Raw genomic sequence first — 24885 nt, 5'->3', positions numbered from 1 at the left:
ATAAAGTGAAGGTTAATAAGTCCAAGTGCCGACACCTTCATTTTGGCCACAAAATCCCCCTGCAATGTTACAGGCTGGGGATGGTGTGGCTGGACAGTGCCCAGGCAGAAAGGGACCTGGGCATTTTGGTCAACAGCTGGCTGAACATGAGCCAGCCCTGTGCTCTGGTGGCCAAGAGGGCCAATGTCATCCTGGCCTGGATCAGGATGTGGTCAGCAGGAGCAGGGAGGTCATTCTTCCCCTGCACTCAGCACTGGTGAGGCCACACCTTGAGTGCTGTGTCCAGTTCTGGGCCCCTCAGTTTGGGAAGGCTGTTGAGATGCTGGAGCATGTCCAGAGGAGGCAACGAGGCTGGTGAGGGGCTGGGAACACAAACCCTGTGAGGAATGGCTGAGGGAGCTGGGGTTGTTTAGCCTGGAGAAAAGGAGACTCAGAGGCGACCTTGTCACTCTCTACAACTCCCTGAAAGGTGTTTGTAGTCAGGTGGGGTTGGTCTCTTTCTCCAGGCATCAACTAACAGAAGGAGAGGACACAGTCTTAAGCTGCACCAAGGGAAATACAGGTTGAATATTAGGAAAAAGTTTTTTATGGGAAGATTGATGAAGTACTGGAATGGTCTGCCCAGGGAAATGGTGGAATCACCATCCCTGGATGTGTTTAAAAAAACAAATGGATGTGGCACACAGTGCCATGGTTTAGTTGAGGTGTTAGGTCTGGGCTGGACTCAGTCTTGAAAGTCTCTTCCAACTTAGTGATTCTGTGAACCCTTCTGGATAGAAGTATCTTGGGGATCACAGAGTTACTGTGAATAGATACTTCTGGATGTAAGTCTACAAAACCAGCTCTGTGAGATTAATCTGATGTCCATTTAGGATTTACACACAGGTTATCCCAACAATGGGGCTTTAATGCTTGGAAGACAAATGTATAAGTAAAAAGAATCACAGAAGCATTTCAGACTTTAAATATTCTCTTGCAAATGAATTTTTCATGGCAGGAAACCTGCAGGAGTACACAGTCACACTAACAGTACTCTCAGAAAATTAAGGCATACCAACTTTCACCTTGGGAAAAAGACATACAGTCCATTTCAAGAAGCACACTGATAAAGTTATTTTATACCCACTATTATGTGAGAGAAAATTCTGTATTTAAAATGCAGCTATCTTTGAAGACACGGGGAAAAAAGCAACACGAACACACAAAATTCCTTTAAGAATAATTTATATAACATATATATAATTTAAGAATACAGATTATATGTTCAACACTAATACAGTATATAATCCCTGTTAAATGTTCTATAGACATACCTGGAAACACATTCTGAATAAGAATTGAATATTCAAGAGGATTATTTAAAATACAGGTGTACACTTCAAAGGCTACTGTACAGGAAAAATTATTTCAGGGATTTCTGCACTCTAAAACAGAAGATAATTTTTGAAATTTCCAACTAAGTAGTAATGTAAACTAATTTTTATTTTTAAATAACGTGCTTTAAATAATGCTTCTAGTATTACTACTGTGTTTTGAAAACTATTAAGTCCATTTTCTTTCCATCACATAGAAAGCACTTAAGAATAAGTTTCCACATAAAACCCACCATCCAGCAGACCTCAGTAAGTCTACTTTATAAACAAGTCCTTGCCTTGATTTCATCAGGATAGCTTCTATGCAAATATACACACATCTGGAAGGTAACAGCCATAACATACTTGTATAGTGCTTCATAAGATACAACCAGTATCAGCTGAGACTTTGGTCAGAAGTGGCAGCTCAGAAATATCTGCAATTTAATTTTAATACTGCCATGGTAACATTCTGGTCTAGCTTGCTCAGAGCCCCAAAAAGGAGTTTAGCATGCCAGTACTTCTGTTTGGTGAAGCAATTTGGAGGAGAAAATATTGGGCAGAAGATACAATTTTCTTATTAGCTATGTGAGAAGTAATTTTTTCCTACTGAAACAGATTTTAAGTGTTTTAAAATTCACTCTAACATTATGCAATTATGCTCCTATACTCTTACTACAATTGAAAATGATCCTGCTCTCTTTTTTTTTGTTTCCTTTTATCAGCATGAACATTTATGCTACCTGCACCACATATCAGATGGCAGCTATCTGGTCTAAATCTAACCTAAATTAGTTTATTTTAAAAAAGATTACTTATCTGAGTAATTAATTTCTACAGTTCACTGTCCATGAATGTTGGTGACTGCCCAGTAAAGTCAAACCAATGGAGTGCAATTCTCTTTAGCATTAGCTTAAATGACTACTCAAAACTACTTCAGCTACACACCCAAGGTAGAATTCAGGCAATCAACTAAAACTAAATAAACTGATGTTATTATAACTGGTCAAGAGCACTTGATGACAAGACTTCCTCATGTAAAAGCTTCAATCCTGCTCATACTAGACGAAGCAAGCTTAAAATATTTGAAGCTCAAAAGTAATCAAATAAGTAGGGGTTTCTTTGTTATTTTTCCTTTATGCTCATTTGAAAACTTACACTATTGACTATTTTGTGTCTTTGTATTATCTTTCCTAAAGCCCAGCACATCTCCAGATCAGGAGGATTTTTTATGTGAAGATACAAAAAGGATGTATCACAGCAGAATTCTTAAAACTACAATATTATACCTGAAACCATCATCACTTGCTATCAGTATTTATAATTCCATAGGTGCTCCACCTACTTTTAAACAGGACATATTTGCTGAGGGAGCCCTCACCTACTTATAGTTTTCTGTATCCTGTTTTTTTTTTTCTAAGCTTTATTTTAGTTTTACCTAATATTGGCTTCTGACCACTACAACTTCTATCTAATTATTTCATTACTTCAAATGCTTGTGGCTTTTATCACTACTTCTTTAACTACCTGAAAGGAGGTTTTAGCCAGGTTTTAGCCTCTTCTCCTAGCAACCAGCGACAGGATGTGCCAGTGAAGGCTTAGGCTGTACATCAGGAGGATTTTTTTTTCACAGAAAGGGTGCTCAGGTATGTGAAGGGTCTGCCAAAAGAGATGGTAGAGTCACCATCCCTGGAGAAGTTTAAGGAAAGCCTGGATGCGCTCTGGTCTAGTTGACAAGGTTATGAACAGTCATAGGCTGGACTCAATGATCACAGAGGTCGTTTCCAACCTAATTGATTCAGTGATTCTGTGTGGGATTATCCGTCAGGCTGCAGCGTAACAACATCCTCCTAGAGCCAAACAAAAGAAAGTAAGACAAGAGAACAACGTTATGACTTCGATGTCCACCCTATGCCTGGTTTTAAAGCAGACACAGTGTAGCATACATACAAATGGGGAGCAGCCCCAGGTGAAGGCACACCAGCCCTGCCCCGCTCCACTCACCCCTCTGTGAGTTTCCTCAGGGAGGGAAACTAAGCGAAACTTAGCCACAAATGATCAGAACTGTAACAATGAGGCTGGCTGGCTGGACACTGGCTGGTGACCAGGAGCTGTGAGCAAAGAGAGGGGGGAAACCAGTTGTGGAGTTAATGGGGAACCTGGAAACTCTGTGCTTGGAGACTGGGGGTTAGATAAGAAAACTATGTAGGGCTGCAAATATGTGAATGAAAAAAAAAAAGGGATAACTTATCAGGATCAAGCAGGAAGAGCAGGCTGAGATGAGTAAGTTGGACTGGAGAAGAGCTGGGGAGCAGAGAAAAGTGCTTATATGTACAAAAAATCTTACGATATCCCACCTACACTGGCTTTTGGAGTGGCCACAGTGTAACACACGCACGCCACAACATGTGCACGCACACTGGGCGACACACGAGCACACAGCATCACATGCACGGCCTAACACACTGTAACACACACATGGCCTTACATGCACGGTGTAACACAAATGCACATGCCATAAAACACACACACGGCACAGCCCGTGCACACAGCGTAACTCACATGGTGAAATGCACACACGCACCGTGTCATGCACACACGCACGGTGTAATGAACACACGCACCGTGTCATGCACACACGCACCGTGTCACGAACACACGCACGGTGTCACGAACACACGCACGGTGTCACGAACACACGCACGGTGTCACGAACACACGCACGGTGTCACGAACATACGCAGTGTCATGAACACACGCACCGTGTCATGCACACACGCACCGTGTCATGAACACACGCACCGTGTCATGAACACACGCGGTGCAACACAGAGCGTAACACGCACACGGCGGAATTCACACACAAACCCCCGACCCCCCGCGCATGCGCGCCCCCACGGCGTCCGCTTCCCCGCGCGCACGCGCAGCGCCGCTCCCGCCGCGGGTGCGCGCGGTGCAGTGTGGGAAGGAGGCGGCCCCGGCCCGGCGGAGCGCGGCGCTGAATCCTCCCGGCCGCTCACAGCACTGTGGAGCCACTTCCCGCCCTGCCTCCCCTCCGGCCGCCGCCGCCACCGCCGCCTCCTCCTCCTCTTCCTCCTCTTCCTCCACCCCAACACGCACCCTCCCCCCGCCGGCCCGCGGATTTAAAGGGGCAGCGGCGCCGGCCGGGGGAACCATGCCGAACTTCTGCGCGGCGCCCAACTGCACCCGCAAGAGCACCCAGTCCGACCTGGCCTTCTTCCGCTTCCCCCGGGATCCAGCCAGGTGAGATCATCTCGGGAGGGGCGGGCTGGAGGAGGGGCGCCCGGCTCTCCCCCTCAGGCGCCGCCGGCCCACAGCCTGCCTGAAGACCCGTGCCGGGGAGCCGGCTCCCTCCCTTCTGCCCGCTCTGCTTCGCCCGCGCCTCCCTCACGGCGCCTCCTTACCCGCGTGGCCGGCGGGCGCCCCGACCTCCGATGGTGCCTGCGGAGGCCGCGCTCGCTCTGGCGCCGGCGGGGCGGGGCCGTGGGACCCTCCGGGCTGTGGCGGCGGGAGGCGGGAGGGCGGCTGCGCCTGCGCCGGGACGGCAGCGGCTGCCGCCCCTCGGAGGAGTGGGAGGGATGGGAGCGGCGCCGCTCCGGGGCGCGGCGGGGAGGGGTGCCTGGCCGAGAGAGCGGTGGGAGCTACCTGCCTGTGGGCAGGGTGAGGGTGTGCGAGAGGCGGTGCAATGGATGTATGGCTGTGAGAGATGTGGGGCAGCTGGAAGGGTGCCGGAGCCATGGGCTGACGTAGGGGAGCCCTGCACTGTGGGGAGCCCGCGCAGGCTCCGCACTGGCTCAAGCAGTGGAGGTCCTGCTCTGTGTATTAGGCAATGCGGTGCTGGACGATGGGGTGTGTGCATGGCGAATGGGATACTGCTGCGACAGGGAGGAACTGTCTCAGGGCTGCTGGGATGGTGGCAAAGCATCATGAGCAGCAGCAGAAGTGATGGGACAAATTCCCAATGGGTGAAAAGCAGGGGTGGTGTACTGGTAGAGCAAAAAGTGTGTGAGTGAGAGACAGTGGAAAATACTATGAAATATAAATCATTTACTTTGACATAGAAACCCTCATGTAAAGGTTCACCCTTAAGTCGAGATAACACTCTTAAAATCACTTGATTTAACATGATGCTCACAATACTGAAAGGTGCATAGGCATAGAGCAATACCAGTTACCTCTTTTCTCAGAGTAGATAGTTAAGGCTGAATTTTTTTTTATGATTTATACATGATATTTACTTGCTTCCTTCTGTGAAGCTGCCTGACCTGATTTTTGGAAAATTCAAAACCCCATGGAAATTATGCATATCTAGTATTTTGTAAGGACATGGACCCTCCAAGCAATTTCAAATGAAGATACAAAAAGCTTATATAGGTAGTAGCTGCTCTCTAAAGTTGTGATTTTGGATCTGTTATGAAGTTCTCCTGGATGAATGCAATGCCTTGCTATAAAGGTTGGCTATCCAGAATTCTTGATGCCTAGTACATGAAAAGTATTGTAGTACAATCCATATTCCATATGCTTTTGCTTTAATATGAACTGTAATCAAAGTGGTTGCTTACCTATTATTCTTTCATTTTTATGATTTGTTCCTACTGTCTCTTTCTGCCTTCTGTCCTGTGAGACCTTCAGGATCTCACACAAAAGAATGTCTTCCGTTTGTGTGGAAGAAATTCTGTGTTGTCTCAGCTTCAGTCTTAATTTGTAAGAGGTCCATTCTGTAAAACGTAAATCACATCAAGCTGTACAGAATTCGTCAGCAGGTGACAGTTTACTGCATGAAGAAAATACCCTCTTCAGTTGATAATTTTTTTATGGAAGGACATTTTGAATGAGCTCTTTCCATGCTAGCAGTGCGGAGATATAGTTAAAGGTGTGTGACTAAATGATTACATTTTAAAGATTAGTTTTTTTAAAACTCTATTTTATGAACTCTAGGATGGTTTGGATTGGAAGGAACCCTAAAGCTCATCTCGTTCCAGGCCATGGGCAGGTACACCTTCTATTAGACCACCTTGCTTCCATCCCCATCCAACCTGGCCTTGGAACACTTCCAGGAATGGGGCAGCCTTGGCTTCTCTGGGCAACCTATGCCAGGGCCTCCAAACCTTCACTATAAAAATTTTTTTCAATATATCTAACCTAAACTTCCCCTCTTACAGTTTGAATCCATTCCCCCTTGTTCTGTCAGTACAATTCCTGATACAGAGTTCCTCTTCCAACTTCTCTGGAAGGCAGGCCCTTTCAGACACTGGAAGGCACTGTGAGGTCTCTGTACAACCTAATCTTCTCCAGGATGAGCAGCCAGTACTTTCTCATCCTGTCTCCATAGGGCAGGCGCTCCAGTTCTCTTATGTTCTGCTACTTTGTGGTCTCCTCTTGGCTTGATCCAGCATTTCTTTGTCTTTCTTTATATTGGGGCTTATGGTACACAGTATTTCGTATGGGATCTCACAAGAGAGGGGCAGAATCTTCTGTCCAGAGAGAGGAGAAACTATACATAAACTGTTCATATCATCTTCGTGCTCTTAAAAACAGTCTGTGACAAAGATGTTCTAAGTTCTCTAGAAGTGTCCCCTTTAACATCTTAAAACTTCCTGTCCAAAATTGATCATATATTCTATTTTACAAGAGCATTTAGAGACTGATAAATCCATGCATCCTTTTGGTTTTACAGACTTGAGGGTGTTGGTTTATTCTGTGGGTTGATGTACAGCAGTCTGCAGACGGAATGACAATATGTTCCTTGTACTGCTTGTTTTCACTTTTGTAGGTCAGACTGGGATGGTGAGCAAAGTGCTGTGTGCCAAAATATTATTTGCACTTGGCAGCTTACAGTGGGAAAGCTGAAAATAAAATTGTTAGAATACGTCTTAAAATAAATTTTCATTTTAAAAAATCATTGATGGCAAATGGATAGTCCTGGGTAAATTGTTTCTACTGCCTTACTGTTTTCAGTATTTCCATAATGGCTGGGTAATTGCCTTTAATGTTTTCCAAGCTCAGTGCTAAGCAGTTCTAATTAGACATTCCAAGTCTGATCTTTCAGAAGTCAGTGAGAGCTAACCTGTTAAGACCACCTTCTTTCATTTTGGCTACTTGAGAAGATAGAGGTTTCAGAGATTAGCCTTTGGAGAAGAACCACCAGCATTTAATGGGTGGTATGTTGTCTTTTCACATCTAACTAGTGTAAGTAGCTTCTGTTACCTCCATAAGGTTTTGTATTTTACATTTCTATGCAGTCTGGGCTGTGATCCCCACAGTAAGATACGTTAACTCTCGTCTGTGATCGTGGCTCTATTCATCGTGGTGGCTTGAGTTACAGTTGAGGTATGAGTGTTCAGAACAAAATACTTCTTAAGCAAAGAGATGCTGTTATACTGCAGTTGACCAGTACTGAGATAATACACTTCAATACTAATAATATAATTACTCCAGCTGCATTTCAGTAAAATGCCATTGCAACTTCCATGAGATGTCTGAAAATGTAAAGATCTCTGGAAATGTAAAGTTTATGACTGAAGAAGACCTTCTTCAAAGCTAATGAGCAATGGCTAAGTGGTATTGAGGAAACTTTTCTGTCTGCCCATTCAGGAGCCACACTGGGAGTCCCATTTGCATGACCCAAGACTTTAACTGCTGTGACCAAAGCTCCTCCTGGGCAGGTGGCTCCAGTGAAACAAAGAGTGCCGTTTGACTCCCTGGACATGCCACACTTGTGGTGGCAGACACGTTTCCCTTTCAGCTTCTACCCTGGGTTTTCTGTAGCAGAGTCTCAGATGTCTGGTTCCTTTCAGCACTTTAATCATATCGTGATAACAGCTTGGGCTGATGGCTCTGGGGATTGATCCTGAACCAAGAAATCCCTGGGCTTTTATACCCTTGTGGTATATGCACCCATTCTGTAATTGCTGCCCTAATGAACAGCACTATTCCAAGTACAAATATAACAAAGCTACCAGGATTACCATAGGTAGAGTACAACATTATAGATTCCTGTGCACAAATACTTAAATGATTACCAATAAAAAATCACAATCAACTAGTTGACCATCCACTACTCATTCAATGTGAGAAGGGTGTATCCAGTTTCTTTACCTAAAACTTACAGCAAATAATATATGGCAGTATATGATCCTTCCTGTTTAACTTCCAATTTGTATTTTACTGAATATACCTTAGTTAATCCTTCATCTCTAGGTTGTTTGTCACGTAGCTGTATTTTGTTTTATTTATCATTTATTATTTAAAAGCATTTATTTTCTAAGAGGCTGGTCCTGGATATAATTCTCTGCTAAACATTATTCCTGTTGATGACCATTCTAGAGGTTAGTGAGAGTTATTTCCAATATTTTGCTATCCCATATTACTACTCCTAAACTCCAGGCCATTTTAAATCTACCTGACTAGAAATTTGAGCAGTCTATTACTTCTTTGTTTCACCGAAGCCTTTGGTGTGAGCTGGACAGTGTACTAAAGCGTAAGCGTGGTAGCTTCCAGCAACACTTGTATTTCAGTTCCATTAGATACATTCTTTGCTGCCAAGGTAAAGACCTATGGTTCTTTCTGTAGCATAGATGTATGACACTCTCCAAAAACATATTTAGTATTAATATAGTCACTGATTAATTACATCCCCACCAAGCTGCTCTTCCTAATGCAAGTTAGTTCAGCCCCTTGGGTATAAACACACAAAACACCCACCCCCCATGGGGTGAATGCAGTTTTAACAGTTTAGAAAAGTAGCATAATTGACAGAAATCACCAATTAGAGACATAAGAGGTGATGCTGTTTCCCACAGTTCAACCTTCTCTGGATCTTGCCCCCCACTCCTCCCCCCACCTTAGGTGGGAGCTAAACATTGTTTTTGAGGATGTGTCTTGAAGAGCTGTTTTTTGGCCTTGGTTCCCAGACAGAGCCAAGGTAGGGACAGGAGTGTTAGAATGTGTTTTGTTTTTCTGCCTAGAGAAAAGGTAGTTTAAAGTACTGGGAAAACTAGCCACAGATACAACAATAGGCTACAAAGCTACAAATATATGTGTAAGAATACAGAGAATATATAAAACAAAAAAAGGCAAAAATCATTTGGCATAACAGGCTGTGTTGACTTCAGCAAAAAAGGCAGCAGCCACTGTCAGTTTTTTTGCAATTGTCAAAGAACTTGGTAAGGGAATGATGCCTTGAGAGGCTACCTAGAACAGAGGCTAGACAGTGGTAAAGGAATAAAGTAGGTATTTATTAAAAAGGCCTTGATGCCAAAGAATGCACCTTGGGTAGTACAAAAGCCTGGCTGAGGCTAACCCAAGATGGATGATGGCTCACACATTTTCACACTTTTATAAGTTTTGGTCCATTTACTTATTGGGGTTAATTGTCCAATTACAGCTTCAGGTTATGAAGTCCTATCCTCCCAGATTGCTCTCCTCAATTTGCTGTTGTTTGTACTTTTTGGGCCTGAAGCTGCAATGGTGTCCTTGGTTCTCAGGCTGGAAAATGTTTGTTTTGTCTAACTACACTGTGAGGAGAACTTGCTAACACTTTATATGAAGCTCAGAGTTATACACTAATGCAGTACAGAATCTGGATAATATGAAAGCTAAAACTTAAGGCATCAGGAAAGGAGTATTGTGTGGTTAATGAAATCTGTTTGAGACTTATTTTTGGGTAAGCCCCCTTTGAAGAGGTGGTGGTATCTCTTGCTGTCACTCTGATCTGATCTTCAAATATCACTAATACCTAGTTAGGTTCTCTGGTTGGCATTAACATGGGAGGGTAAGGAATTCAGGCTGATGTTTACCTGCCCTTGACAACTGCCTGCCACTTCTGAATGCACCATTCCTGCCACCAATTTGTCCCCCTGCGATTGCCAGGAGGTGATTCAGAGGAGTTAACATAATGTAAGGAGCTCTGGCTTTGCTCTCTGTCAGTGTTTGTCAGCTTCTGTGAATCACTGAGAGAAGCAAGTAAGATCATGGGGGTCAGGCTCTTTCTCTGGACTGAAACCCTCCCCCCTAATTATAGAGAAGGCTCATCAGCCTTGTTGTTTAGTAGTTGACACCCACTGAGAAAGTCTGAGAGCCAGAGTTAATATAGTTGACATGCTACAGGTCTCTCACTTTAAAAGAGTGTTTATATCACTTGAATAAGTGAAGAAAGCTCCCCTGTTCTCTTTTTGGGGTGATTGCACTGCCCAGACAAAAGTGCAAGATATGTTGGGCCAAAAAATCTGATTTTTTAAAACATTGTTTTTCTTTCATTATTTTAAGTTGTTAGTAAGCATTCTCTGTATGGATCTCCAAGAACAATATTAGAAATTATTCCTGACTTATGGTATTTACTGTCACTGTTATCTTGATATTTTGCATGAACAAAAAATTGAGATTAGCAAACGGTTCAGCCAGCATAGATCAGAATCCGAGATTCCCCTCTTTCATCTGCACAATTGCCCTTTACTGAGCTAAAGTAGAGGTGAATCCACTCAGACATGTGAGTTCCTCACTTGGGCTGCCCACCAAAACATCTGACAAGACAGCCTTTGTTTCTATATTGTTGAATAATCACTAATTGTTTTTCTCCCTCCTTATTGCTATAAACAATAATTTCATGTTTGCAGTCAAAAATAATAGTAAAATTGCTTTCTCCTAAATTCTAGCAACAGAACAAGTAACTTTGTTGCTCAGAAAGTGGTGGCATATACCCCATTAGGGGAAGTGGAAGCTGACTACTGCATTTACATCAATTACTGCAAGTGGTTACTCACCAGAGGAAACAGTCTCTTGCATACCTAAATGGAGTCATATCAGTAAGGGAAATATTTTTTTATCTTTGTGTTATGTCTTGCAGAACTAATCCAAAGCAGAAGTAAATGCATGTAAAAATACGCACCTAAGGAGAATATTCTTCGGGCCTGGAAGCACTGTCAGTGGAATGGTTGCTTTTCTGTTGTTATTATTTCATTTTCATAAATCTTCTCTAAACTCCCCAGTGACCACAATAAATAAGAATACTGTTTTTTGAAGAGAGGTGGAGAAGACAACTATTTTAAAAACTGCCTAGAAAATGTTATGACTTTAGACGACAAGCACATTTCTTTGGTTTTTAATTTTTGTTTTTGAGAGTGAATTCTTTAGAATGTGTGTGTGTGTATGTGAGAGTGTTACAGAGGCAAGAATATATAAATTAAGGGAAAAGACTCCTGAATTTGCTGGACTGATGTTGAGTAGTGAGCAAAAGCAGAAAAAGTAGTTTTTACAAAGATCTGATGGGATGTTCCAAGGGAAGTTGTAAAGAACTTTCCCAAGCCTTGCATCAAGGTCACTTGCACTCAAATTTTGAATATGGTTTGAAATTGTGAGGGATTTTGTTTTATCCTAAGATTATGTAATTCTTCTCCTTACATGCAGATGTCAGAGATGGGTAGAGAACTGTCGAAGGGCAGATTTAGAAGATAAAACTCCAGATCAACTCAACAAGCATTACAGATTGTGTGCTAAACATTTTGAGACTTCTATGATATGCAGAAGTGTAAGTAAAAACAAGCATTTGTTTACTGGATCTTGCTAAATGTGACTGACATTTTTCACCAGGATGCTGCTTTTAATCTTTCAGCTCTTGGGTAACTGGTCCCTAGGAAAATTGATTTCTTAGTCTTAATTAGGATCGCTGCCATTGTCTGGGGCTCCACACAGGCTCACAGCCATTGAAAATGATAATGAAAATGAACAATCAGAGGAGAGAGAAAAAGTAGTGCTCTCCTGCCGGTTTAATATGTTTGTTGAACACTGGCCCTCATTGCAGTGCTTTCCTCATGCTTGTTTTGTTTCACTAGAGATTACACTATTATATAAGTTTATTTGATGTAAGTTTGCATGTCTCTAATTATTTAAATTTATTTATATCCTGTTCTTGAAGTGTGTACGTGGTATGATTTGGTTAAATTGCACTCTGTTGTGGCCAAAAGATTTAGATACTCTTTACATTTGTCAGGTATTTATTTTCTGCTATATTTTCATCCAGCTAAAATGAAAGCCCTGTTTTCTGTTAATGAAGTAGTAGCTTTCAATTCTTTTTGTCAACAATATAAGTTTAGCAGCTTGCATAACAGATGGAAAGGGTGGACTTGGGGCTTTGTATGAGGTTTTAATTTCTAGGCTGAATTTCACTCTGGTACATAAGCAGAACCAATCTTCTAGTTATGAAGGATAATTGAAATTTGTAGGTCAAATTCTGAAGTTCTGGTGATATTGCACACAGTGAGGTCTCTAATTAGCCAGCATCCCAGAAAAAATGAAAATTGGAAGTAATTATGACTATGACATGAAACTCTATGAAACTGAGTTAGTTTGAAATGTATTTCAATCTAATGACAGATGCCATCAGTTACAATTTTGTACTTAGTGTTAGCCACTATTGGCAGCACAGGTTTACAGTATATCCACATATAAAATTTTACTTAAAATACTTTTTTTTTTTAAACTGGGAGCACTTACACAATCATCTAGAAGTCTTTTTTTTCTATTTTTTTATTCACATATTAATTTTCCCACAATATGACCTTTCACAGTAGTGCTTGGTGGACTTCATAGTTCTACAAAAAGAAGCAATTAAAATTTTTCACAGTTAAATGTCTCTAGAATTGTGAAATACGTGATAAAACTCAAAACACAATAGTAACAAAATGTTTCCTTTCTGATGCATGTCTTTTTATCCACAATGTTTATTTTTTGAAAAATATTGCAGTAAAGTAAAATTATTGCATCCAGGGTCTTTGATATGAAGATAGTGGGAACAAGAAAGGATTTGCAGTTTGGAGTTTTCTGTAGTATTTGTCTTCTTATTTTCAGTGTTCTTTTTCTATCCTTGAAATGTGAATTGCATAGCTTAGCTTTCTCTTTGGTAGCATCAAAAAGTCAAAGTATTTTTGGATAATAACATAAACAAGAAAAGAAGGAGAGGAAGTAAGGGGCACATTCTCAAAGAATTCCCTAGTCTAGATGTCTGTTTTCTTACAGAGCCCATACAGAACAGTTTTGCGGGATAATGCTGTGCCGACTATATTTGATCTTACAAGTCACCTGAACAATCCCCACAGCAGACATAGGAAAAGGATAAAAGAGCTGGTAAGCTTTTAATGTAAAATTATTGGTTTGTTATTAAAAGAAGGCAAGTAAGTTAATGTGAAACTTTTACACAAAAATGTCAAATAAAAATATTTAGCACTTGAGTGTTTGTATTTTCTATGCTGCCTATTTCTGTATCTTTTTTGCTGATTATAAGTTAAATGTGTGATAAAAATTTTATCTGCTAAGGAAATCTTTAAGAATAATCTGGAAAACTAAATGTGTTGATCCAGAGCTGATGCTTTCATCCATCCAAGAAATGTATTTTCTTTTCCTTGTTACTGCAGTGCCAAATGAACACAACCAATGCATAACATCCCAAAATTATTGCTGCATATTGATTGTGATCTTCGGTTCACTTCTGAAATCTGAATCAATGCAGACGTGCTTGTTTTAGCTTATTGTTCTGAAAAATATGATCCATAGATGAAACCAAGATTGAGAAATTTTTTGTGGGATTGTGTTTTGTGTGTCATTTAGGGAGAAAGTGTCTCTGTGGTTATAAGTATACTAGCAATTAAAAGGAATTCTACTCCTAATCTCTGTTTATACCTGAAAAATCACAGGCAATTTCTAAATACTTCTTTGTGAGTTTGGTTGCATTGGTTGACTGAAAATGGAATTAAATATGGTTCTGTCTACTGACAGTACATTATCAAACTGCAATAGAATCTATTTAATGGAATCTATTTACTAATAATTAAAAATATTGAAGAACCTCCTAATACAACTGTTCTCATGTAGTTAGTAGATGAATGTCATGGTGGCAATAAACTACCTCAAGAAACCTTCTGGTCTTAAAATTTCTAGCACTTTTTGGCAAATGTTAACTGATATCATCTACAGTATTTGTATCTGATCTTGAAGTGCTAATATTTTAAGGTCACATGTTAGACATTGTTATCAATAAAAGTTATTTTTGTTTGTTTTTTTAAGAGTGAAGATGAAATAAGAACATTGAAACAGCCAAAGAGTAAGTAGTCAAAATATTTGAGATAATAACTTTATTTGCTAAAGCTAACAAGGTAATGCAGTGTCAAGATGAAAAACAAGGGATGGGACCACCTTGCTTTGACATGATTTATTGCTCAAGTAGCCAGATGAGATATCAGTCTCAAGGCGTGAGATTTAGAGCAACAAGTCAGCCATAGCTCGAGGAAGTCCTGAGTTTCTTCTTTACACAGCAATGTATAACACTTTAGCCCAATTGGCAGTTGACACAAAACTTACTAACCTAGCACCTTTGCTTAATTTTGCTGCTCTGCATCTGTCTCTTAGTCACTAAGCTGACAGGTCACATACACACCTCTTGTTATAGTTTCTAGATCTCTAACTTACTCTATAACTCATACTATTACAGCTTAAACCTCAAACTATTTTACCCAGTATAATTTCTTACCTACTCTAGGCATATTCTTACTTATCACTATAGAGACATAAGTTTATAATTTCTCTACCCAATGTCTGTGTAGTTTGATCACTACATCAATCTAAGCTCTTTCTAAGGCTGCAGATTGAATCCTTCAGTATCTGCAGAAGTTTCTATTTTTCCAGCAGGACTCATAACTATAGCATAACTATATATGGCAGGAGGATAATTGAGTTTTTTCTTGATTCAGCCAGCCAGTCTAAATTGTTTCCAAAATACTCATTCACTTTTAAACTGGAAACATTCTTCTCTGGACTGGTAACTTAAAGGTAATGGGCAGGTAAATGTTATGTTTTATTTTTGACACTTACAGTATTTTTTCATTTTGTAGTTGAGGAAGCTTTTGAATGGAAACAGGCAACTCAAGAATCTAATGAAAACAATGAGCAAAATACTGTCTCAGAGGAAGGAGGGGAAGAACAAGAGGAAGAAGCTGTCCCCTTAACACTGGAAGAAAGAGAAAACAAAGATTACCTTAAATCATTATTTGAAATTTTGATCCTAATGGGTAAACAAAATATTCCACTGGATGGCCATAATGTCGATGAACTTCCAGAAGGTATTTTTGCTTCAGGTAACTTTCAGGCTCTACTGGAATATAGAATAAATGGTGGCGATGAAGTTCTGAGGAAACGATTTGAGATGACTGCAGTCAACCTTGAGTATTGTTCAAAAACTCAGCAGAAACAAATGCTTGAGATCTGTGAAAACTGTGTTAGAGAGGAGACACTGAGGGAAGTAAGAGACTCACACTTCTTTTCTATTGTCACCGATGAAGTAGTAGACATAGCTGGAGAGGAACATTTGCCAGTGTTGGTGAGGTTCGTTGATGATTCTCACAATCTAAGAGAAGAATTCATAGGGTTTTTACCATATGAGGCTGATCCTGAAATTTTAGCTGTTAAGTTCCATGCAACTATTACTGAAAAGTGGGGTCTAAACATGGAGTACTGTCGGGGTCAAGCCTACATCGTCTCCAGTGGATTTGCTTCTAAAATGAAAGTTGTGGCTACAAGACTCTTGGAAAAGTATCCACAAGCTGTGTATACACTGTGTTCCTCATGTGCCTTAAATGTTTGGCTGGCAAAATCTGTTCCTGTTGTTGGTGTTTCCATTGCATTAGGAACAATTGAAGAAGTTTGCTGTCTTTTTAATCAGTCTCCACAATTGCTGGTAGAACTGGACAACACAATTTCTGCTGTTTTTCAGGACAATAACGAGAAGGGTAATGAGTTGAAGAAGATCTGCCGTTCTCAGTGGACATGCAGGCATGATACTTTTGAGGTTTTAGTGGACCTCCTGCAAGCACTGGTACTGTGCTTGGATGCTGTGACCAGTGACTTGTCTGACAGGTGGAACAACTTCATTGTTGGTCGAGCATTTGTACTTTCAAGTGCATTAACAGATTTTGATTTCATTGTCACTATTGTAATTATGAAAAATATTCTATCTTTTACGAGAGCATTTGGAAAAAATCTCCAGGGACAAACATCAGATGTGTTCTTTGCAGCTGGCAGCTTAACAGCAGTGTTGCACTCTCTGAATGAAGTGATGGAGAATATTGAAGTTTACCATGAATTTTGGTTTGAGGAAGCCACAAGTTTGGCTACAAAACTGGATGTACAAATTAAACTCCCAGGAAAATTTCGCAGGGCACAACAGGGGAACTTTGACCCTGATATGACATCAGAAAATTACTACAAAGAAATCCTAAGTGTCCCAACAATAGAGCATATTATTCAAGAATTAAAAGATATTTTCTCAGAACAGCATTTAAAAGCTCTTAAATGTTTATCGTTAGTGCCCTCAGTCATGGGACAGCTCAAATTCAATACGTCTGAGGAGCATCATGCTGATATGTTCAAAAACGACTTGCCCAATCCAGACACACTTTCTGCTGAGCTTCACTGTTGGAGAATTAAGTGGAAGCACAGAGGAAAAGATATTGAACTTCCAGCTACTATTTATGAAGCACTTCACTTGCCTGACATAAAGTTTTTCCCTAATGTTTATGCATTGCTTAAAGTCTTGTGCTTGCTTCCAGTGATGAAGGTGGAGAATGAAAAATATGGAATAGGACGAAGGCGCTTAAAGGCATACCTGAAAAACACCTTGACACAACAAAGGTCAAGCAACCTTGCTTTGCTGAACATAAACTTTGACATAAAACATGATTTAGATTTGATGGTGGACACTTACATTAAACTCTATCCAGATAAAGTGGAATTTCAAGACTGTATTCCTTCAAACAATTCTGAAGTAACAGATGATGCCTAACTTTTTAAACTCTAACCAATCTGTTGAAACAACTTGTTCTTAATTAAGTTTCAAAGCTGTTGAGAAAAAATGGTGAAATCTTTAAAAAAATCACTGCAATTCTGTTTCCATTTCAGGCCTTGGACTGAACAAGCTGTGGTCAATAACCTAAATTATGTGTTGTTAGTCCATACTAAATGTGTTTGGCAAACAAAATCAAGCCTGACACGAGCCCATGCTCTTGGTGCTTTCTACATCTGATTGGCTTAAATAGGTGCTCATTTACTTTATTGCATCGTGGAAAAAGTACATTATAATTGTAGATCTGATGGGGCTGTTACATATTCACTGATGAATTAGGCTAAGAAAGAAACTCAGAATATTAAAAGTAATACAATCTATTCCAGTTCTGTTACTTAGGATTTTTTTAAAAAACCCAAACTCTTAAGGAAGACTTTGATGTATATTTAAGTGGCATTTTGGAGAGTGGATTCAGCTATTGCACGATCGCCGTGCTGTGGACAGGTCTCAGTGTAAAGTGAATGTTGGTGATATTGGGGTACGTTTACGGTTTTGTTGGAAGCTCTTTAATCTCATGATGACTGTTTACATTCCTTTGTGTCAGACACTTTTTTTCTTTAAACTTAACAGGCATGGCAGGAGTATTTAAATTCCTAAAAGACACTAAAAATGTAAAATTTATTCCACAAATGTTTAAATCTGTTTGCTCTGCCCCGACTCTGATGCAAACCCATGCATCTTACAGTGTGTTTATTTGTAAACTCACTCTGGAAAAATTAAAATAAGAGTTGGTTGTTTGTCTAGACGTAAAATTGAAAATATTACTGTTACTTTTGGTGAGAATGAAACATTTTTGTACAGTTTATGGAAATTTAAAATAAAATGTGAATTGCTTTTTACATAGCATTGGATTTCTTAGTAAAGCTGTGCCTCTGGGAATGTGTTCTGTTAAGGTACTTTTATTTTAGCAATTTTTTCTTCATTGTTTTTGCAATACTAGTGAGTGGCATTTTCTGAAGATAAAGGAAACTGCAATAGTACTGCTGATCTGCATGTTCTGCAAGGTTTTTTGAAGTATTTTGAGACAGCACTAACTACAGTGCTTTTAGTGATGGAGGTTCTGACAATCAGGTGGAAAGAGATTAAATTTGAAATGGTTCAAAAGTAAAGTTTTGCAGCTATGCTGATGCATGACAGTTTTATAACTTGCTTGTCAAATCAATCATCAAAAATTGAATGGTTTGGGTTGGAAGGAACCTTAAAGCTCATCCAGTTCCACCCCCTGCCATGGACAGGGACACATTCCATTATACCAGGTTGCTCCAAGCCCCATCCAGCTTGGCCTTGAACATGATCAGGAATGGGGCAGCCACAGCTTCTCTGGGCAACCTGTTCCAGTGCCTCACCACCCTCAAAGCCAAGGATTTCCTCTGCATATTTAATTTCCCCTCTTTTATCTAAAAGCAATTCGTGCTTGTCCTGTCACTACAGTTCCTGATGCAGAGTCCCTCTCCAGCTTCCCTGTAGCCCCTTTAGAAACTGGAAGGTGCTGTAAGGTCTCCACTCAACCTTCTCTTTTCCAGGCTGAGCAGCCACTACTTTCTCATTCTGTCTCTGTAAGTGCTCCAGTCCCATTACAAACTTTGTGTCCTTCTCATGTTGGGGGTAGGTGGGAAATTAAGAGTACTTTTATGTAATTTGCAGTTGCAGTGAGAAAAGCCCCCAGCAACAGCAAATTTTGAAGTATTCTAAAGACTGAGTTCTTAGTGCTCTAATGTAGTCAAAACAATAAGATCAAATTTGGGAAAACCTCCACCTTTTCTAAGCATTATCTTTTCACTAGTATCTGTATATGCTCTCTGACATGCTTTCATCTTATTGCAGTTCTTGTCTCAATAGAAAGTAAGAAGTGCTTTAGCTAATTGCTTTCTCTGTTCCTCCCAGTATATGAAAACAGCTCCCAAATCTTGGTTAATAATAATGCTATAAAGAAGCATTTTAAAATTAAAAGTCATATGGAAAGTTGGCTCTTTTAAAAGATGATCTCAATAACAATTTCAATAAAATTAATTAAAAATTATTTCCCATCTTGGAGTTCTGTGAGTTCCCCTGCTAAACACAGCAACATGGTGGTTGTGACCTCAGAGGTCATGAGCCCTGTGCCATAGTCAGGTTGGATGAGCCGGGGCTTACAGGTACGATCAGAGAAGGAAAATTGATATCCAGTACCACAGAACTGGCCAAAAGAGCTGACAACTGCTTTCTGACTGTGTAAATGAGGCCTTTCCAACCAATGTACTGAGCCAAACTGAAGAAGGGAGGTGCAGTAAAACTCTAAGTTACTAAATGTCTACTGGAGCTCAGATGGAGACACACACTTGTGATAAGCATTGCTGATTAGCTGGCTCAATCTTTTAATTTTGCACTGTTTCACAGAGATATTTAGCTTGCCTGTAATAAATTGAGAGCTCCTGATTTATTACAATTTGATTTGTCCTGTTGGTGAGGAATCTCTGGATTTTTTGACACCTATAGGAGTTAGTCTGAATAGTGATAATTTGGTAGGATGCTGAAAACTAAAGGGAGATTAAGATTAGATGGTGTGGAAAATTCTGGTCTGTGCAGGTGGTAAAACACTTGAGACAGGTTGCCCAGAGAAGCTGTGGCTGCCCCATCCCTGGAAGTGTCCAAGCCCAGGTTGAACACGGCTTGGAGCAATCTGGTCTAGTGGAAAGTGTCCCTGCTCATGGCAGGGGGTGGATTGAGATGGTCTGTAAGGCCCCTTCCTACCCAAATCATTCTGGGATTCTGTGATTCGTCTATGATGTGGGGGAGCAAAAGCATAGCAGTATGCAATGATAGGTACCTCTTTAACAGGAGAGGTTTCTTGGAAGGAAAACTGTTTACTGTCAAGTGTTTCCCATCTGATTTCTAGGGGTGCACAGAAAGAATGCAACTGAAGTGTAATTCAGTCATACAATTTTGCTAGAGCAGGTCTGAGACTGATATAAATGTGTCTGAAAATGAAACAATCACTGAAGATAAACTTTGATTCTCTTTTGAACAGGTTCTGGAGACAGGGAATTACAGTTTTAAAATATTCTGTCAATTCAGGACAGCGTGTATTTTGAAGGTGTATGTGAGGTATTTACCTTGGTTTGACACTCTATGTAATGAAGTAATTGGTCTGTTAAAATTAAGTGTTAAATGTAAGCATTGTTGCTCAGATATAATTTTAGTGAAAGTGGATTCCTGTAACTGCTCAGCCTGCCATGCTCTGTGAAAGCAATGCCTGTTTTAATACACAAAATGTATTTCTTTTTCCCATGCACAGAATTCCTGCTAGAAACCAGTACTGATACTTGGAAAAGGAACATGTATCATTTTGTCTTCTGTAGTGTTATTTCTGTCACTGTCTTCAGAAATCCTGTATCCACTTGTTTGGGTGCCAAGGTTGTAGTGTAAAGAAGTGGAGGAGCAGAACCACTTAAGGATTCTAGGTGCAGCTATTCTGTCTTCCACACTCACTTTCTGTGCAACAGTGCAAATTTCAGAGTGGCCAGAAACAGCCCAATTACTCTTAAGCAGAAGAAAATAAATCTCTTTATTGTATCTGTTTCAGGAAACAATCACTAGACTAGAATAACAATAGGTGTTACCCCAAATAAGCTTAACATTCCATCATTTCCAGACTCTAGTGCTCCCTACTTTCCTGAAGGAAAACAGTTCCAACAAGGAATGGGAATTTTTCCAACATTTTGCCTAAATGTAATTTGTGAGACATCAGCAAAAAAAATGGAGTTGCAAGTTCTAAACACATTTACAGCAGTTTCAGACATGTGCACCTTATTTATAAGCTTTCTTTGAAAAATAACACTGGTAATCAAATAGAATTCAATGTGCATGTTCCATAACACAGTAATTGTTTGCTTTATTATTGCCATATTGTGCAGTGTTTCTAATTATTTATTTTCCTGCAGCAAGCTTTCTTTTTTTCTTACAACCAAGTCTGTGGGTCTTCTGCTTTAGCTGGCAAGAGTTATCCCTGGAAGTGTCCTTGCAGTCAATCTGAGTACTAGTGCAGTTTGTTCAGGGAGATAGAAAAGCAGCAGTGACAGAGCAGATGTCCCTGTAATCCCCTGTTCCTCTGTTTTGTAGTGTCCCAAAGTTAAATATATCAGTGAATAAACTGGCCATGTGACTGCTTAGAGTAAAGGATGCTTTTGTGTTGCACAAGGCTCCCAATGCCCCCTGCATGCATGCTAGCTGACCTAAATATGCTAGGAAAAAAATTGTTTTCTAGTTGTAGAACTTCAGGTGCAGAGTAGATGGTGGCTGCTACCATCCCCCAAAGCCACCCAAGCAATCTGCAGACCTTCCTCAAACTCTCATGGCCACAGGCTCCAAATAGCAACACTACAATAAAAAGATGTTTTTCAAAAATAGTTATTTTATTTAGGTGCCTACTTGGGTGCCTTCTTGCTACAATACCATGCTCTGAGCCTGCCACATGAGTCCCAGCTGGAGCCCAGGCTTCCCTTAGAGCGCCCAAGAGAGGGGCCTGTGGCAGCTCCACCTTTATTAAAAGGTGCTAAGAAACACTGATTTACATTTAGAAACAGATCCCTGTGAAAGCCTGTGCTGGAGGCAGCTCAGCACACCTGCCAATAGTTTCAGGTGTCTCATGGCATCTTTCACTGAGAGGGCACTGCTGAGTCTCATCATCTGTGGCAGTCTAGGACCACACACACCACCCTTAGACTGAAAATTCAGCTCTTCAGCCAGCATGTGTCTGAGGATCTTGGCAAAGGACTGTCTTTCCTTGCTCCTGGAAGAACCTCTAGGAGATCAGCAAGAGAATATCTTTTGCACAGTCCCCAAACCTCAGGGTGATTTCTTAGGAAGTAGATTGTGGCAGCCAAGAGTCTTCAGCATCTGTTGTCACCAGGACATGGAGATTGAGTAGAAGAATTCAGCAGGACCTTGGGTTTTTTTGTTCTGTCTTACTCCTGGAACACCAGTCTTCATAGTTGTTTCCTAGTGAAGCATTTCCTGGAAGCTCCTAGTGTACACAGACACTTCTGTACAGTAAGCACTTGCTGTCTTGGTGAAGGAAAGATGCTTGGGAACTGCTGGGAATGGATTTGGTCATTAGGGAATGGGGAGAGGGATGGAGAGATACATGAGAGAGGACAAGGGCACTATTTCATTGGTAGTGTGATGCAGGAAGCTGGTGTAAATTCTGCACCAGAACTAAGCCCAAATGGAGTCCTGGTCTTCTCCATCTCCACCTGCAGTGGTATCAGTCCTGGTTCTTTGCATCCTTCAGACAGGACAATACAGTAGAACCTGGATGCAGTTTCCCATCTGAGAGTGCAACATTCCTCCTGGGAAACTTAAAGGAAAAAAGAGTGCTGAAAATGCAGACACAGCCTTTTTCTTTACTATTTGCTTCTCCAAGGTAGGCATAAGCTCCTGAACACCTTGCTGGTGTGGTCCTTCAAGTCTCACTGGTCTTCTCTTTCAGAACTGACTGATATGCAAAGAGCTGCAAGGAGGACATGTCTTTTTCCAGATCTAGGTGCTATTTTTCTGCAGCTGCATGCTCCATGGTTTTGTGCCCAACTTAACACCCTCTAAGGTCATATGTTTTGAAGGTCAGTGTTCTTAGCTGCCTGTGTTTTGTACTTCCCATTTGTATTGAAAGGCTGTGGGTTTTAGAAATTGTTTAGCACTAGTCCACTCTGTAGAAAGGAGCTTGAAAGTGATGTGGACACTACTAGTAGAAGTGGTGTTTCTCTTTGCAACCTAAAATGTTGGAATTACTCTTGCAAAAAACAAGACAACCAAAATAAAATCACTACTAAAAAGTAGGGACTAAAAAGTCACTACTAAAATTGAAATATTTATTTTTCTGTTGATTCCTCTAAACTTTTCAATGTTTCACAGGTGACATGGAATCACATTAAATATCTGATTCCAAATGTTTTGAAGATCCCTAGTTGTGTCTTTGGTCCAAACAGCAGGTGATTAGGTGTTTCACTTTATGATAGCTAATTGGCTTCAAAGCGTAAATTTGATTTTTCCAAACTGATCCAGCAGTTTACTGGCTTTCAGTTGCAAATGAGTTGGGGTTAGGACCATGGATGTAGTTGGGTACCACAGACCAGGTGATGAGTAAAGATTTGCTTACTTTAGCTCTTGGTTGCTTACTTTAGGTATAGCAGTACTGAACATTGCTAAATACCCAGTAAAATTTGGGCCACAGCCCACTCTTGCTTGAGCAACTCTCTTGCTATTGCAGCAACAATCTCCCATTATTGGCCAAAGGTCTTTTGTGAACCCTGCAAAGTCATTATAAAAGTGAGAATTACTACCTGGAATCAGACTACCTAGTTCTAGACAGTGTTCACATCTTTCATTTCATTCAGTGGATTAACCATTATGCATTTACCATTGTCTGTGACTGCAGAATAAATGCAGAGTAAGGACTACAGATTTTAATGAAGGTAAATCAGATTATAAATGTGATAGAACAAGAGGAAATTGCTTTAAACTGAAGGAGGGAAGGTTGAGATTAGGAAGAAATGCTTGGCTGTGAGGGTGTTGAGGCCCTGGCACAGGTTACCCAGAGCAGCTGTGTCTGCCCCATCCCTGGAAGTGTGCCTGGCCAGGGCTTGCAGCAAACTGGTCTAGTGAAAGGTGTCCCTACTCATGGCTGGGGGCTAGAACAAGATGATCTTTAAGGTCCTTTCCAAACTTTTCTATGGCAGTATTTCCTGCTCCACTGAGAAATTTAATTTTGCCATTGCAAAGATCAGGGTTTTTTTGTCTTGTGGTTTTGGGACAGGGGGTTGGGGGTTTTTTTGGGTTTTTTTGGGGGAGGGGTTGGGCTTTTTCTTTGTTTTTCTTTTGTTTTTTAAGCATCTGCCAAAGTTGAATAGTGACTGTTTTGTGTCCAGTGAAGAACAAACTTGGACTAAATGGAACAGCTGCACAAAGATGTACAACATAATAGCTAATGTGAGTCTTGAAACAAAATCCAGTGCCAACAAAGCCCAGATACAAAAAAGCCCTTAAAAAACATTTTTGGAAAGAATAGATGGAAAAAAAAAAATGAGCTGTATAACAGGATCACATCAATCAGCCCAGCAGCAAGGGCATATAGAACCCTTCACACATGGGCAAAAAATATAACCAGAACCAGACACAACAGTGATATGTTCAACTCCTCAAAAAGAAGAGAGTCAGGGTAAACAGTGTCTTGGGAGGCTGAGGACAGGAAGGAAGCACAGCAGCTATAATGGTGTTTTATTTCCATAAAGCTGGAAGTTGGAAGATATAGGGAAACATAATTTCAATACGTTTTTTCAACCAATCAGTTAAAAATATATCATTGAGCTCTCAACCAGTCTTTTTTATGTGTGATAGAAAGAATGTGATAATCGAGATGTCCAACAAATGATGCAAATCTTCAGAGTCCAATATATTCTCCTGTGTATTTCAATGTTATTCTGCCACTAGATGTCCTGCTGACCTCACAGAGCAGGGGATGAGCTGCTTTCTCTGGTGAACAGCAGAGACCAAGGTGGAAATCAAGCTGTGACAAAACCTGCTTGTAACTTTTAATTCCTAGGGGATCATTTTTGATTAATAATACTTCTTAACACAAAGAGTCAGTGAGAA

General features: G+C 40.6%; 1 protein-coding gene and 1 long non-coding RNA gene across 5 annotated transcripts; one reads left to right on the top strand and one right to left on the bottom strand.

The window, feature by feature from the left end:
* Positions 1 to 1207: 1207 nt before the first annotated feature.
* Positions 1208 to 4769, bottom strand: LOC107211058. The gene is made up of 2 exons (XR_004499604.1): positions 4582 to 4769; positions 1208 to 3463 (listed from the first exon to the last, which is right to left on the bottom strand). It is a non-coding gene; the product is annotated as an uncharacterized LOC107211058 (long non-coding RNA).
* THAP12 (THAP domain containing 12) lies at positions 4273 to 18110 on the top strand. Of its 4 annotated transcripts, XM_015642502.3 has the most exons (6): positions 4555 to 4616; positions 11027 to 11176; positions 11778 to 11898; positions 13386 to 13493; positions 14430 to 14466; positions 15254 to 18110. In XM_015642502.3, the coding sequence occupies exons 2-6, from the start codon at positions 11163 to 11165 to the stop codon at positions 17197 to 17199; spliced, it is 2226 nt and encodes a 741-aa protein (XP_015497988.1). In that variant the 5' UTR covers positions 4555 to 4616; positions 11027 to 11162; the 3' UTR covers positions 17200 to 18110. The 4 variants fall into 4 exon arrangements, with proteins under 4 accessions (XP_015497969.2, XP_015497998.1, XP_015497988.1 ...); XM_015642483.3 differs by lacking the exon at positions 11027 to 11176 and having other exon boundaries at positions 4273 to 4616; XM_015642512.3 differs by lacking the exon at positions 11027 to 11176 and having other exon boundaries at positions 4541 to 4616; positions 11218 to 11898.
* Positions 18111 to 24885: the final 6775 nt, after the last annotated feature.

This window comes from Parus major, chromosome 1, assembly GCF_001522545.3.
Source record: "Parus major isolate Abel chromosome 1, Parus_major1.1, whole genome shotgun sequence".
Classification (NCBI taxonomy): Eukaryota; Metazoa; Chordata; class Aves; order Passeriformes; family Paridae; genus Parus; species Parus major.
Note: the sequence above shows the minus strand (reverse complement) of the source record. Positions and strands in the feature narration are given on the sequence as shown.